This window comes from Clarias gariepinus, chromosome 5 (assembly GCF_024256425.1).
Source record: "Clarias gariepinus isolate MV-2021 ecotype Netherlands chromosome 5, CGAR_prim_01v2, whole genome shotgun sequence".
Lineage (NCBI taxonomy): Eukaryota > Metazoa > Chordata > Actinopteri > Siluriformes > Clariidae > Clarias > Clarias gariepinus.
Window position 1 is genome coordinate 17570232 of NC_071104.1, and position 17077 is coordinate 17587308.

Genomic DNA, 17077 nt, shown 5'->3' on the forward strand with positions numbered 1-17077 from the left:
TGGAAGATGAATGAAGGATTGACATATCAATGTAAACACAATATCGTCTCTATCAATCATGATATTCATTTCTTCTTTGTATGGAGACTTTTGGGACACCCTGTTCACTTAATCAATTATAAACAATTCTGTTGTAACATAATGTGGATTTGCTTCAGTTACATTCACTAATCAAGACAAAGTATAAGTATAGGGGAGCAAAAGCAGGAAGAGAAACTGGTGTTCAATAGTTGAAAAAGCATTTTCATGTTTAGACACAAAAGTGCCGCCAGCACATTTAGCACAAGGCAGCTGCTCAGTCAGTAAGGGGTAAGACCGAGACCGAGAGGCGGATGGTTACCAGGCAACGCAAAACCTGTTCAGCCAATCATGGCTCGCAGCGCGCATGCGGGGAACGGAGCCCGTGCAGTTTTAAAGCCCTACATTGAGAGCTGTGACTTTCAAACAGCGGTTTAAAAATACTCTACTCATCAGAAACAACACAGTAAAACAATCAGCTATCGTACGGATTAATTATATTATATATCGTACGGATTTATTTAAATAATACAAGGATAAGTTTTATAAATATAGTGCGTCATCGTGGAGGTTGAGTTTTTTTTTTTTTTTTAAGATTTTTACCCAGCAGGCTGTTCGGCCTATAAGAAGGCGAGGCAGCGCTCTGGACTCAGAAGTGCAGAAATTGCGTAACGATGAGACCTGGCGAGTGTGTGGATGGCGCTGCAAAACTTTAGTTAACGTCGTCGTTTTTTCTCCAGCCCTCGGTTTGAGCGCTCCGACCGGATCCGGTGTTTGTACACCAGGTATGAGCGTGTCTTTAGTGCTTTATTAAACACGCGCACTCTGTTTTTGGCTCGTTTGTGTGAGAGCGCGAGCGATTACCGTTGAATTTTATAAATTTCTTTTGGTTTGAATGCTGAAAGGTGTGTACTTCGGTGTATTTTAAAATGCTAAAATGTTGCTGTGTGATTTATTCGGAGTCGAACTCGGCAGTGGTTTGGTGAAGCCGTCACATGGTGTGTGTGTGTGTGTGTGTGTGGAGCCTGTGCTGGCCGCTCCGCCGTGTGTCTAAACCTCCAGCTCGGATGATTCTCCGTGGTATTTAATATAACGCCAAGTCCAACTTTTTTTTTTTTTTAAAGACAGTTATTTTGGGTGGAATAATGGTGGAAAGTTCGCGAATGCACGTTTGTCTGAGCGCGTGCAAGTTTGTCAAAGCGCGTGGTCCTTAACGGGTTTAAGAGCAATATGTTTTTTTTTTTTTTTTTTTTGTATTTCATATTCTTTAAAATGTCAACTCGAGGTCTTTTTTTTTTATTTTTTTTCCGGAAAAGTTTGACGTGGGAAACTTGACGCTTGTTAATGAAAGCTGTTCGGCCTTTCTGGAAGCAGTGGGAGTTAATGTGGGTGGGGGGAAGAAGCTTCTCTTTTCTCACTGCTCTGCTCTGTTCCAAAGTTTACATGTTTATCTGCATGACACAGCTGCTCTGTCCATCATAATTTCTCTAGATATGTTATCACTTCCATTATGTAATGCTCACTTGGGTCACGTTTTTGCTTGAATTAATACTTTTAATATTTTTTTATGATTACTGCTAGTATTGATTGTCCATTTCTATTCTCTGAGGCTTACCAATAAATGTTTCCTTTGTTGTAGTTTGTCTGAAGGAACAACAGCGATGGCAAATATGGCCGAGGCCTCAAACAGCAGCCAGAATGAGTCGTGCAGCGTCCTTACCTGGGAGCAGGTGAGCCGGCTAGATGAGGTGCTGAGTGAGCCGGTGCCAGTCCACGGCCGGGGCAACTTCCCTACCTTGGAGGTGCGGCTGAAGGAAATCGTGCAGAAAGTGCGCAACCGACTTGAGAAGAGCGGCATCACAGTCAAAGACATCCGCTTAAACGGCTCCACTGCCAGCCACGTCCTGGTCAAGGACATCGGCTGGAGCTATAAAGATCTGGATGTCATCTTTAGAGTTAACCTCCCTCAGGAGACTCAGTTCCAGCTCATCAAAGATGTCGTGCTGAGCACTTTGTTGGATTTCCTACCAGAAGGGGTTAACAAGGAGAAGATCACACATATGACCCTGAAGGAGGCCTATGTGCAGAAACTGGTCAAAGTGTACACGGAGCAGGATCGCTGGTCCCTTATCTCCCTGTCCAACAATAACGGACGCAACGTGGAGCTCAAGTTTGTAGACTCGATCCGCAGGCAATTTGAATTTAGCGTGGACTCCTTCCAGATAATTTTGGACTCTGTGCTGTCTCATTACGACTCAGAAAAGCCTCTGTCTCAGCAGTTTCCTCTTGATGTGAAGGGGGAGAGCATGTATGGTAACTTTGCTGTTGCTTTAGACCATCTCAGGAACAAGCTGATTGCCACCAAAAGGCCAGAGGAGATCCGTGGAGGTGGTTTGCTGAAATATTGTAACCTCCTAGTGAGAGACTTCAGGCCCACAGACGAAGAGGAGTTCAAAGCTTTGGAGCGCTATATGTGCTCTCGCTTCTTCATCGATTTTCCTGACATCGGCGAGCAGCAGCGGAAACTTGAGGCCTACCTCCAGAGTCACTTTGTGGGTGAGGAGAAAAGCAAGTATGAATACCTCATGATCCTGCGACGGGTTGTGAACGAGAGCACAGTCTGCCTCATGGGACATGAGAGGAGGCAGACTCTTAACCTCATCTCACTCACAGCGTTCCGGGTGCTTGCTGAACAAAATGTCATACCAGATGCCTCTAATGTCACCTGTTACTACCAGCCAGCACCCTATGTCCGAGATCTGAACTTCAGTAACTACTATGTTGCCTCTTGTAACCAGTCCATTCCAACCTGGCTGCCATGTAACTAGGAGACTGAAATGATTATGCCTTATTAATGAAGAAGAAAAACTTAAACAAAAAAAAAAACAAAAAACAGCTGTTTAGCCATGAGTGGTATTTCTATGTATGGGCATAAAGGATATTTAAAAGGACATGTTTTTTTTTTTTTTTTTTTTTTTTTTTCGGCACTCAGCTTAATTCTTATCTGTCAATTGTCAAGTGTCAAGACCTTTGAATCCAAAGTAATATATATTTTAAGAGTTTGGATTATCTATATTTGGGGGGGGGTCAAATGCCCCTTTAAACTTTTCTCAGATTGTTTTTGTTGCCTTTTGTCCTTAACTTTGAGCAGTGCATTTTTTTGCAAGCTCAGTACTTATTGTGCCTTATTCCTCCCTACTGTACTAAATACTTTTGTCTTTTGGGGAGGAAAATATTTTTCAAAGGACTGTTAATGCTTCTTGTGGTAAAACTTGAAAATGCCAGAAAAAAAAACACAAAATTGTTATAAAATGGGGGGGAAAAAAAAAAAAAAAAAGATTTTGGGTGACAAAAAAAGTAAGCACAGGCTTAAACAAAAAAAACACAGTGTGCAATGAGGAGGGTTCCCCCTTTTTTTTTTTTTTTTTTTTTTTATAACTACTGTGAGCTGCTAATATCCTTAAGAGCTTTCAGCTTGAGCGTTTTAACAATTCCTGTTTCTCAGCTGATCATAACCAGGGTTATGATGAGGTAAAGGACGCTGCACATTTGTTATGGATACAGATGCTGAAAATATAGTTTACATAGCATTTGTTTTGGGGTCGGCTTCAGCCACGTACATCGTTTGCATGCAGAAATATTTTTAGTATTCCAGGACAAACTTCAGAAAGTTATCTCGGAACAGCTGCAAGTTACAAACTTGTTCAGTCAAGCATTTCTAGCTGTTGTGATGTCAGGTTTCTAACAGGACAAATTAAAGTTGTAGCATTTTCCCCCTTAAGGACGACAGTGCGGGTAACAATTTAAAAGCTAATTTGTCATTGTTCTGTGATTCAGTATGGATAATGTAATGTCTGCCATAGTTGGCTGCCGGTGAGAGGCCAGGCTTGCCTTTGAGTGACTTGTACGTGAAGCTGAATTCTAAATGAAAGTGTACACGTGAGGGGAAGCATGATGACGAGGTTGTCCCCTTTCCTTTAAAGGATAAAGCGTTTGGTGTCCGGTGCTCTTGAGTCTATAGTGATCCTTAGCAGGCTTTGCATTGCTGTGTAACAAGATCCAAACTGGTGTCGCACCGCTCTAAAATTATCTTAAGCGGCGCAGGGCAGAATATGTCTACGCTGAAGTGAAGTGGGCAGGGTTTTCTGCTGTGACGAACACCTTACATGTGCTTCTGCTGCTCTTGGCCTTTACACAGATGCACGTGGAACCCTTTTCTGGTCATTGAAGCGGGCCCCATTCACAGAAATATTACAGTAGCTCGAAGTAGACTCCAATTATGGATTTTATCCTGCTATGGTTAATGTTGCTTGCCTCAACTTTAAAACTGATGGCCATCCATGACTTATGCTTGTGTGTGTGAGTTGTTTTAGACACATAATTTAGTGATCATCTTTTTCAATTTGAACTAACAGCTGTTCCACATTTTCTTACAAAGTCGGTCTTTCTGTAGATAACCTGGAGAGTCACACTCGGCCTCTTATCTGCTTCACACAGACTTTGGAGGGACATAGGAAAGGGTCACTGTAGCCCCTGGCAGTTGTGGTCACACCCTGGGTCAGGACATATTGAATTTTTGCTTTTTTTGTTTAAATTTTTTTTTTGGCAGGCTAATTTTTAGTGTTGAGTGGGAGGATAGTCGAAGGTAGTTGAAGTACGTGTATATTATGGAGCTAGACATTTTGGTGTCATGTGAATTTGTTAATGTCCTCTCTGGTCCATCCTTCCACCCTGCTTTTCATAAACCTAGTTGTCTAGTCATTCCAGTAATAGAGAGTTAAATAAATAAATAAATGGAGACTTCAATAGATTTCATTCACCCCAATGAGCAGAGCAAAATTGGGCACTGACCAGTTATTGCTAAATACCTCACACACTCAAATTTCTAAATGTGTACAGGCGTTCTTGTTGTACATCAAAACCCGGCGAGCTAGTAAGTGTTTAATCTCTAAATAACCTATTGGGAATGTATCCTGGACGAAGGGCTGCTGTGTGTTTTTTGTGAATTATTTAACTGGCATTCTGGCCTGAAATGCTATTTTTCTCATGTGATTGACGGGATGTACTTAATGTGTGTGGTGTTCAGCTGTTGTCTGCTTTCTGATATTAATTTCTCAGATGTTCATGGTCCTATTTCTATAAAGCAAACCCAAGTATCTGTTACTTAAACTATTAATTTAATGTTTGTGAAAATCTATTCAAAAGCCCTAATAGGTTTTAGACCACAGATGTGACTTTGGTGCAGCATCTCGTTAACCTGGCCAGGTTGAGCTTTTTTAGCTGCCATTGTACATGTTTTATCTTGTCTAATTAGACTTCACCCAGATAAGGCTTGGTATGATTAGGCTCGGCTGGGCACATATTGGTTGGTTGTATATAGGATGATGGCATTTGGAATGGATGCATGCATAGTGTTTATACCAATGCATAAGTATTTTGTTTTTTCAGAGATGTTTTAATTTTTTTTCTGCTGTAATTCCAGTATTCATTTGAACATTCTTTCCTTTCTGTCTGTGAACAACGATGTTTGAGATTTGCTTGTACTGTTGCACTATGTCTCAGAAAGCATCTGTATCATTTTGTTTTTAGTGGACGATTGTGATTGTGTGGTGTTTGGGCAATTGTTTTGCTGATGCTGGAGGCTTTTTTTTTTTTTCTGGAAGTCCTTTGCCAGGTGATAGTTGTAGGATATGCAGTTTTTGTGTTATGTCTGACTGTGCCACTGATTTTGAGTAACGATAAGGAAAGATCACTTTTTTTTTTTTTTTTTTTTTTGGGATAAAGCTTTTGTCAATTTGGTGTTTTTGAGGTTTCTTAAAATGTTTCATTGTTAATTTGAGCACTTTTACCTAACTTTAATTTACCTTTGGATGGAGTTGAACATCAGGAAAATGTCTATGTAGAGGGGGAAAAAATAAAGTATTAAACCCCACATTGAACCATGTGTTTATTTTAAAATTTGTTCATTTTGGTTATTCGACTTTTATATAGGTTCTCTTCTTCTATTTGATTATTCTATATATAATGTATACAATTCCCTCCCAAGGTTGTACTTGAATGCTTGTAATAATCTAATTGTCTATAGTGATTATCTTGTCTAGGGTCACAGCCCCTTGGGCCCTATCCAAGGGAACTTGTTGGGTACACCCTGTTTGTGATGCCAACTCATTGTGGGCCACAAGAATGCACACGCTCACACCCCCAATCATGCACTTCAATTTTGAAAAGGCCAACCGGCCTACGCTACATCTCTTTTAGACTGTGGGAGGAAACCAGAGTACTTGGTGGAAACCCGCCGTGCTCGTAGAGGATATGCAAGCTCTGCATGCACAGACCGAAGGTGAGATTTGAATCCTATCCCTGGTGGTGTGAAGTGACTGCCGTCATCAATATGACCATTTTTATTTGTGTAAATGCATTTAATGATGTGGCACTGGACACTGCTGGACATGCAACTTCATGCACAAACCAGCATTTCAAGTGTTGGCAATGGCTAAAAGACTGATCTGAAAAATTGAGTTGTGCACAAAAATTAACTGGTTCCAAGTTCTTGAATATACTAAAGGTTTAGTTTACTGGGGTGCTGTATCGCTGAATTGCATCTTGTCTCCAGCAGCTCTCATGCCGTCATGCCACAGCACAAACCTGTGAGTCAGCATGTTAGTTACACGGTGTCGTTAAGCAAAGTTTCAGTCCTGGGCTGAAGGTTTGGTTTTTAAAAAAAAAAAAAAAAAAAAATAGAATTAAAAAATGAAAGGAATGGATTGCTAACAAGCTGATGTGCTTGCAAAACAATTTAACTTTGCCAGGCTATCGGCCGACAAGACCAGAAGTGGTGGGCGCTTTCTGTTGTGAAGTTTTTAACAGGTTAACTAGTGCACTCTCGGATAAGTTTAAGCTGACGACAAGAATGCTATGAATTGCAGTCGTCTGTTTTTACTTAAGAAAATAACTGCAGCCTGTTTTTATTTCTTAAATGGTGAAAGCCTGCTCAATTTTTTTTTTTTTTTTTTTTTTTTTTTAACTTCAAAGACAAAATGGTACTAAAAATAAAAATCCCTGGTTAAATTTTTCAACTGTTGCTGATGTCAACAACCAGAGCAGATTTTGGAGTTCTAGCTTTTGTAACCGCTTTTTGGTTTACTGACACTAATTGCAAAACTGCTTGAGATAAATGTTCCTGCAGTGGACATCTGTCCGTGTTTCTCTTTAAGGGTGAGAGCATTACTCAGTAATGTTACTGCAAATTTCCATCCTGTGGTACACCAATTGTGTGTTTTAAACTTTGACAGGCATTTCCATTTTATAAGCTTGGAGGCGACTCACAACTCACGGCCATGTCAGAAGAAATGGCTTGCTGTGGCCTCTGTATGGTCTTTTCTTCTTGTGTATTTAAAGATGCACGTCAGCGATTTTTAAGAGCACACAAAGTGTAAGCAGAAATCACAATTCTGGTACTTCCCTGGACATGTTTAACTTTACCCGAGGCTCTGTGTTGAATCTCCAGTGTCGATGCGTAGTAACAGCTAAAGGATGTTATGGGTTCTTGTTACATGATTTTATTTTTTTTCTTATTTAGTGCAAGTTTTACAAACAGAATAAAAAAAAAAAAAAAGTAAACAAAATATATATTGTTTCTTAGAACTCCGGTTCCTAAACCTTTTGTAGCTAGGATCCTTTAACAGTTGAGGGGAAAAAAATAAAAGCACGCCAAATGCTAGGCTAAACAATCAAATTGTTACCATACGGCATGGCCTATTTTATTCACGTCAAGTAGGCTTTTATTGTCATTTCATCCATATACAGTGAGACAAAACATTACATACTGTACAGCATAAAGTAACACAACTAGCTATGAACTATACATAAAGAAAAAAGACAGCATGGTGTGCATTGGACTTTTATTTCAGAATTTTTCTTTTTTATTTATGTTTTATATTAAATCAATTTAATTCAATAAAGGTAATACCAAACAGGACAATAAAAATATTTTTATAATGACTTTCAGGTTTGTCAATACGGGCATAAGATTTCCAACACTGTAACAAAATTTAATAGTGATAAGAATATAAATAGCAACAACAGACCACTACGATTTTCTTCCCATAACAGCAAGTCATTGTGTTTTATGTCCTGACTGAATGGGCCATAAGTTTTATTAAAGCTCTCATTCTAGTATGTCGTTTATTACCACACCTCATGCTGGGCCTAATAATCATATAACCAAGGCTGGTCCAATACAGTTCTATTGTGGACCAGCAGGATCAATCGTTTTTGAATATAATGTTATGGGTAAGATGCTTTTACATTACATCTGACATTGGGAACGTGATCAGTTTGAACGGAAGATGTGCAGTGTAAGATGTTTCTTTTACATTTATAGATGGAGTCTTCAGTGGAACGTGAGGTAATGTGTTAGCAGGATCAGGCATGTGGGTGAGGCTTTCAGACCCACACAGAAGCGACCACATTAGCGGTAAAATGCTGTCAGCATGCTTGTGTTTTCCACCCGCATTAAACAACAGTAACAGGTTTGCGGTTATGACAGTCAATGTCCAAAGCCATCCCCAACAGCCTCTCTCCTTTACACCCTGACTGCTACACCCTCGGCTTGCCTCCACAGGTTTCACTTCCTTCTCAGTGGAGTCCTCCCCCCACCTGTTTCTGCAACTCCCTGTCATTAAACACAGCCTGCAACTAAATCAAATGTTCAGCATTACTTTCTCTCGATGTTATTCGTAATGAATCAGGCAAATAAGTATGCTAGCTCCAGCTAAACCCAGGCTCAGGTTCTGTGGATGACACCAGAAGAGCATTTCAGTGTGTCGCCTTAGTGTTTGCAAGTTGGGTAAATGTACATCTGCTTCGACATGACCGTCTGTCTGGTCAGCACCATTTCCAATTCATCTTATTTATTTTTTAAAACATGTTTACTGGTGTGAATCATTGACTTCTGATTGACCTTTCTATTTTCAGTTGTTTTGTGTTAAAGACATATGCTACAGAAGTCTAGAGGTTAGTCTGAATACATTCTGCCTAATCCAATGTTTTCTTTGTCTTCTTCTCACACTTTCATTTTCAACACTGTATCCACTGATGGGTGAGTCCATGTTTTTACTGTATGACGCCTCCAGCTAAATGCGAATTGACATGCTACATACCAGCTTAAAAGCCAGGTGTGTGTGTTTATGTGCTTGTTGCAACCGTGATGGTCAAAACACACATCTAAGCCAGTGACGAGAACAATCAAAACCAAAATAGGCAGTAAAAAAAAAACTATTTCTAGAATATGGCTGAAAGATTTGCAGAGACAATGAAAACACCACACAGCAGAATGCAGGTACGAGAGACACTGGCAGAGACAGTTCACTGTATGTCCTCCCTCACCATACAATGTGCTGCTCTCATCTCTGCACTTTTCTGTCTTTTGTTCACACGCTGTAGAATTTGTAAAAGCCGATTATTAAATGTCATGTCCTCACTACCTGTACCGCGGACATGAACGTTAAATGGAATGAAACGTCACACATTTAATTAGCAGGTTTTTCACAGTGAATAATGATGAAATAGACTGGTTTGGCAGCTCGCTTCAATGTGGACAAGTCGTACCTTTCACACCTTATCTTAATCCAATGACAGTAACGTGAAGACAAGATACAATCACACAGGTGAGACGATGAACAAAAGCAGTGAAGTATGTGATGAGATGGTGACCGTGATAACATGCATGACGGTTTATTAGTCAATAAAACAGCACAAAGACTTCAATAGACTAATGATTAAGTGGAAACGTGAGTATTTGGGGAAAGGAAAAATTATTGAGATGGGAACAGCAAACTCGTCATAAGGACATGCAGTTAGATGGTTTATTTCTGGCTAACCACATCACGCGTGCCTGGTAAGTAGGATTTTCATCGGAAGGCCAGCCTAATTTTGATAAGATCAATCGTGAGGATAGTGTTTACGCAACACACGTCTGGGAACATGAGAATTGAAATCGCTCTTTAAGCAAGCCTTCTTAAAAGTCCCTCAACCCTAACTATAACCCGAGCTTAACGTCACATCGACATCACTGCTCACACCATAAAAGTAAAACAGTCACGTTACTTTCCATGTGTTTATTGTGGTATGCACTTCAGCTTATTCATATTCAGCGTGTTCATTATCATTCTCGTTAATTAATCGGTCATTAAAGTAGTTAGTGTAGAAGCCATAATTAAATCTGCAATAATTCTCTTCCTGCTGAGCTACATAGCTGAGTGAGCGTTAGCTGACATCAAGCCAAGTAATTTTATAGGTACCGCAATGAGATGGGAAACTCCTGATTCTAAGCAATGATTTTTGACTCCAAATATTGACTGTTTATTTTATTACTCTTTATTGCTCTTTATAGAAGTTTCTTTTATGCAGAAATGTTTTTAAAAGCATCTTTTACTTATGCCATATTTTTGCATATAATATGGTGCCTAAGGGATGGACATGGTCAGAAACAATGCTCAGGCAGCCCGTGGCATTTAAACGGTGCCCAATTGGCACTAAGGAGCCTAAAGTGTGCCAAGAAAACATCCTCCACACCATTACACCACCACCACCAGCCTGCACAGTGGTAACAAGGCCTGATCGATCCATGTTCTCATTCTGTTTACGCCAAATTCTGACTCTACCATTTGAATGGGTTAACAGAAATTGAGACTCATCAGACCAGGCAACATTTTTCCAGTCTTTAACTGTTCAATTTTGGTGAACTTGTTCAAATTTTTCCTATTTGTAGTGGATATGAGTGGTACCCGGTGGGGTCTTCTGCTGTTGTGCGTGTTGTGGCTTAACGAGTGGTTATTTCAGTCAAAGTTGCTCTTCTATCAGCTTGAATCAGTCAGCCCATTCTCCTCTGACCTCTAGCATTAACAAGGCATTTTTCGCCCACAGGACTGCCGCATACTGGATGTTTTTCCCTTTTCACACCATTCTTTGTAAACCCTAGAAATGATTGTGCGTGAAAATCCCAGTAACTGAGTAGATTGTGAAATACTCAGACCGGCCCGTCTGGCACCGACAACCATGCCACGCTCAAAATTGCTTAAATCATCCTTCTTCCCCATTCTGACACATTGGAGTTCGGAAGATTGTCTTGACCAGGACCACACCCCTCAATGCATTGAAGCAACTGCCATGTGATTGGTTGATTAGATAATTGCATTAATGAGAAATTGAACAGGTGTTCCTAATAATCCTTTAGGTGAGTGTATATATATATACACACACACACAATTTTCTCCATATAGTAGTGGATTATGGCTTGGCCTCACTCATGATGGACAGGGCTTAGGTATAATATTGCGAGTAACTTGGTCTGTGAGCATTTTGCATATTTTAAAATAAATTTTAACTTGATAAACGAGCTAGGTCTTCACATAGAAGTGAAGCACAAAACACAAAGCATGTACTTTGTCCATCATCACAACTGTGCCACTGGTGGTTCTCTCTCTCGTGCTATGGGATTGTGGGTAATCGTTTCCCACGCTCAGTCTCATTACGCATCACTCACATAGTCACCATCTGTGCGTGTACTGTTTATTATATCATTGTGACCATGTGTGTGTGCGCACAAAAGCATTTCTTTTTAATTTTGTGTCCAAGTGTAGTAACTGTACTGCAATGGCCTCCGGAAAAGAAAAAAAAAAAAGTTAAAAAGTGCGTGAGATAAATCTGTTTAATAACAACACAATGTCATATTTCAGTAAAATCCTCAAAAGGAGGCAAAAGCAAGTGTCATTAGAGACGTACCTTGTTATGTTGTCAGTTTCTATTTGTGTGTGAAAAGCCACATGAAAGTCTCCTCTCTCGTCCTACTTTTAAATAATAGTTAATTTGTTTTATTCTTACTTTATATTTTGTATTAATTATTTTTTAATTATGAATTAATCAATTAAGTAATTAAGTTTCCATTATTTCTTATAAGAGGATTTGCTTTGATATACAAGCGCTTAAGATTACAAGCACACTTCTAGAACAAATTATGCTCACAATTCAATCCATATATATATACTGGAATGGTTTTTACAGCATAATCGAGAAATACAGAAAGTTATGAAGAATACAGTACACTATATAAGACAAATAGTCTAATCCACAGAAGCGCTGATAATGCTGAAATGATGTTAAGGTTAAACTCAGTTTCTTTTTGTAAACCTTGTTTTTATATTAAGTCTGTATTTCCTGTATTTCCAACTAGGATATAAAGGGCTGGTTGTACTATATCAAGAGATTAGAATGAAATAGTTATATTGGGATAAATCGCTGTGTATTTAGAGATAAACTGTTATCTGCTCTTATTGCAAACATGAGAATGGAAGCAATACAATCTGGTGCATTTTCTTTGGCATCCATTACAAGAGGCTAAAATTATGAACTCATAGCTCTTTGTTTTAAAGCTCGATAAGTGGCACTGTAAATTGCCAATAGTCGCAAGACACGTTCAATTTTGGTTGGCACGGAGGACGTTTGCTGCACTGACACCACCAATTTCCATCTTCTCCGCTGTTTCTGTTTTTGCCTCCAGTCAGCTCTGGCTTTCAGTCTCTTCTATCTCTATGTTCACTAATCCACTGCCATTGGATTACTGTACTCTCTGATAATGGGACTATATAGTGACAAACAACAGCCACTTATCACAGTAAATAAACTAACTGTAAGTAACTAAAAAGTAAATATTATTGCTACTTGTTTTAGCTGTTAACTGGTTTGAGCTGTAGGCTGAAGAATAAAGAAAACACTACACGTTTACATTTATGGCATTTGCCAGACAACCTTATCTGGAGCAACTTACGGTTTTATCTCATGATACATCTGAGCAGTTGGGGGTTAAGGACCAATTTGGAGGTGTTGCGGTTTGAACCAGAGATCTTCCAATCTGTAGTATCTGTACATAGTGACCTGTACACTAATTTTCTTTCCTTAGAATAAAGAAGTAATAGTTGAATATCATATTTATCATATAATGTGCAAAAAAGCTAGTTGCAGCACTAGATCTGTAAGTGCAGCTGTGATCAAAGGAAGTAAACTAATCTAAAAGGTCAATATGTTGTCTGCAGTCCCTCCAGCTGCAGGCATGTTCAATTATGAGGACGTCTGTGCTTAGTGGAGCCAAATGCTAAAAGGTCCAAGATGTCAGAACAAGGACAAGTGAGGGAAGAGTTTGTGCTCAATAAAGCAACAGCAAAGACAGGACATGTTCTTACTTACACACCACACTCTGAAATGCACCCATAAGATGGTGAACACAGCCTGCAGTGCAATGCTTAAATTACAGGACATTGGAGTCTGATGTGAGGTTTTTGCGGAGTAACAGGCACGGAAAGAGAAGCCAACCTAAGCCCTGTACTTTAATAGTCTGAGAAACCCAACAGCTTAAGCAAACTGTCCTTCCTTTCCAGGAAATAGGCAAGCTGCTCAAACAGTATCTGGCTGCACCAACATCTCTGAAGAGGTGCAATTTATAGGAGCTCAAGGTCCTGAGAAACAGGTGATGTGTGGATGAAGACTGGCAGATGTTCCTGTGGCTGAAACTGAGAGGTGCTTTGGGTGTGAGTGCGTGTGTTTTGTGCGTGTGTGAGGCCACATACTAGAATTGTTTGGAGTATTTCCTGTTATGGTTTGCTATTTCTCAGAAAAAAAAAACATGCTATTTTACAGACCTACTCTACCTCCCAGCATTGACTTTTCATTTTTTTCATCTCTCCACAAATCAACTCCAACAATCCACACGTTTGTCTTATCAGACACTATATTTTGTGTCTGGAGGGAGGAGGGGGCATTCTGGTGTTGCATTTTGTTGTTGCATTTGAAGTACATTTCAACTCGATCAGTTGTTTGATTAAGATCAACGCTGAAGAAGCAGCAACTTCTGCTATTTGCTTGCTTAATGCAGAAAAAGGATCAGTTGATGATGTAGTTAGAAACACCAACTGAACAACAAATGCAACCTTTGCACTCAAAATTTTTAGTAAAACCTGAATATGTTCCAGATCGAATCACGGAACAACCATTTAAATATCAGATTACTAAACTCAATCTTATCTGTGAAGACCCAATCAGATTTTTCTTCACATATCACTTTAGATTTTTATTTATTGAAATCACAGTGCATGTTCAATTATTTTTTTCAAACATTATAAAGAAAAAAAAAGTAAATAAAGAAAAAAGGGTTATGGAAAATTTGTTTACGACCTAAAAAAAAAAAGGAAGAGAAGGAAGGTGCCCGATCTCTTTCCTGCCCCCCACTGGACAGCAGCTCCTAGAGCACAATAAAAACACAAGACCCTCATTCTCTTGCCACAGGAAGTCTAATCTGTTATTCTTTAATGAAATGAAGTGAGAATATGTTTTTACTATGTAGGTAGAATGTAATCTACAGAATGAAGGGTGTGTATTTGGTTAGAGGTAGTTTCAGGTTCTCTTTAAGTAATGGCACCAATAAACTTCGTCAGTAACTTAACCTCATCTGTCAACCTGTATAACAAGAATATATCTTGTTGTCTTAGTACTATGGTGGCATTTGGGTGAAATTCAAGTCTGGTGCTAAAAGTTCAGATGATATTAGACAGAAGATTAGACAAAGCAAAGAGAAGAAGACATGAGAGGACAGTTAGTAAAAATGTATTTGCTTTTGTTAAATGCTTCATTGCTCTTTCCAACATTCCCTGAAAGAAAAGCTGTTGTGTACACTTAAGGAGGTGTAGTTTCCCTTGTAGTGTTTGGAACAGACGCAGGATTAATGCCAAGCCAGATGAAAAAAAAGAAAAGAAAAAGGTTTTGCTTGCTCTCAGTCAGCTTCAGTCATATTGTTCTTTCTTCTTTTTGTAAGATATGGTTTTGACTTTCAGGATTTGCAGCTTGCTGTAGGACAAGGGTGGAATTATATAATGCCACAAGTCATAATATAGAATTCTTTTGCTAAAAACTCACAATCATTAATCCATTTCTGAGCCACCAGTAAATTTCTTGTAAGAGCGTCGGTTTAATTCACACTCACCACCAGGTTCCTCTTTGAAATCCTTTGAAAGAGTATAAGTTGGGACTTGTTTTTGGTTTTAGGCAACCCTTCAAATCCATTAGCTACTTAGGTACATTAAGCTTTGACAGTGAAAACCTTTTAGCGTTTAGGCCAAAACCCTGTTTGATGTTTCTGGCAAAGTGATATCAGATACATCACTACATGCAGACTACACATCACTTCTCTTATTTTGGGAGAAAAAAATAACATTTCCAGCTAGCCCTTGCTTCTTCCCTGAACCCCATCTTTTTTATAAAGGGTATATATATATATATATTTTACAGACTTTAATGTTATTTATCCTGCTTTTATTTGGCTGTTGTGTTGAATTCTCTAGAAACAGATTCCACACTCAATTTCATAAATTACATAAACAGTAACTATTCCTAATACCACTCCTAGTGAAATATGTTCATTCCATTCTTCATTTAATTGTTAACAGATTATTAGCCATATTAGTACAAACAAATTTGAAAATGCAGAATTTTGATTGACCTCCACGATCAGAATTGGGGGGAAAAATTTACTTGTTTTATACTACTGTCTTTATAACAGTAAACTTTCCCAACAGCTGGTTGGAACAAATATTCCAACATGAGGTCATTTGGGTCACTGCACTGGTTGGAAATGCTATGAAATTTATTAAGTACTTTTGTATTATTTACCATTATGGCTTTTACCAAATTATTTTTGTTTTTATTTCTCAGTTTTCTCTGATATAAAAGAATGACCTCTCTTTCACAATATGTTCAAAAGTTAGTATCCGCTCTAAGTTTATTGTGTTTTTGTGAAAAAGCATTATATTGGGTCTTAGTAATAGCCAAATAAATTTTTTTTAACCATGCAATTATGTAACAAAAATGAAGCCAAAAAAAAAAAAAAATGCCAAAGAACATGTGGATGGTACCAAGTAACCCCTTACTGGTGGATTTAAGAGTTTAAGTTCAAGTACATCTTAAATGTTAAAGCCCATGACGGCATAATTAAAAGAAGTCTGAACAAGTATGGTTTGTTTGGAAGGGTTGTAGGGAAAAGCCTTCTCTATCTAAAAAGAACATGGAAGCACAACCAAGTTTTACAAAACTGCATGTGACTAAACACATGACTTCTGGAACAATGTCATGTGGGCAAATAAGACCAAAGTGAAGTTGTTTTGCCTTAATGCCCAGTGACATGTTTGGCAAAAAGCAAACAGCATTTCACCAGAAACACTTCACACCAACCGTCAAGCACAGCGGTGGAAGGGTGATGAGTTGGGCTTGTTATGCAGCCACAGGACCTGGGCATCTTGTAATCATTGAGTTGAACTCCACTGTATACCAGAGTATTTCTGAGGCAAACGGTTAAAGCATGGGTCATGCAACAGAATATTGCACAGTAAATCTACATCAGAATGCCAAAAAAAAAATTAAAGAATCAAGTCCTGACCTCAACCCAATTGAAATGCTGTGGTGGGACCTTTTACAAATTCCCAAAAAACTTAAATGAACTGAAGCAGGCCAACATTTATCCGAAGTTATGTTCAAGGAGTTACACTCAATAATTCAGAACTTAGGGCCTACAGTTTTGTACCCGAGCGTTTAATAATAAAACTAGGCTATTAACTTAAACACATCTCCTGTTACTGTATATTGAACCTCCAGCTGTATGACTGCAAACCAATTCCTGCTAACCGAATCTGTTATCAACCTTGAGGATGGGTCCCCTGTAGACTCAGGTTCCTCTCAAGGTTTCTTCTTATTATTACAAGAAGTTTTTCCTTGCCAACGTTGCCTTCGGCTTGCTCATCAGGGACAGTCCGATCATTTTGATTCATACATATTTTTCCCCCTTCACACAATTCATATAAATTTCCCAAATTTTCTTAAGCTATAAAGAAGGTATGAGACAATTACCATTTTTACAAGCGTTATATACTGTAAAAAAAACTTGAATTTAAAATTTAATTAAATAAAGTCATACAGGAAATGATTACTTCAAGATGCTAAAGGTGGATCTACTTGCTAT

The 17077-nt window shown here is 38.8% G+C and overlaps 1 protein-coding gene across 1 annotated transcript; it reads left to right on the forward strand.

Moving 5' to 3' along the window:
- The first annotated feature begins 443 nt into the window (after nt 1–443).
- On the forward strand, nt 444–5960 carry tent5c (terminal nucleotidyltransferase 5C). Its single transcript, XM_053497127.1, has 2 exons — nt 444–803; nt 1658–5960. The coding sequence occupies exon 2, from the start codon at nt 1680–1682 to the stop codon at nt 2844–2846; it is 1167 nt and encodes a 388-aa protein (XP_053353102.1). The 5' UTR covers nt 444–803; nt 1658–1679; the 3' UTR covers nt 2847–5960.
- The last annotated feature ends 11117 nt before the right edge of the window (nt 5961–17077 follow it).

Coding starts and splice junctions, on each gene's coding strand:
- tent5c (XM_053497127.1), top strand. CDS start 1,680: ATGGCAAATATGGCCGAGGCCTCAAACAGCAGCCAGAATGAGTCGTGC.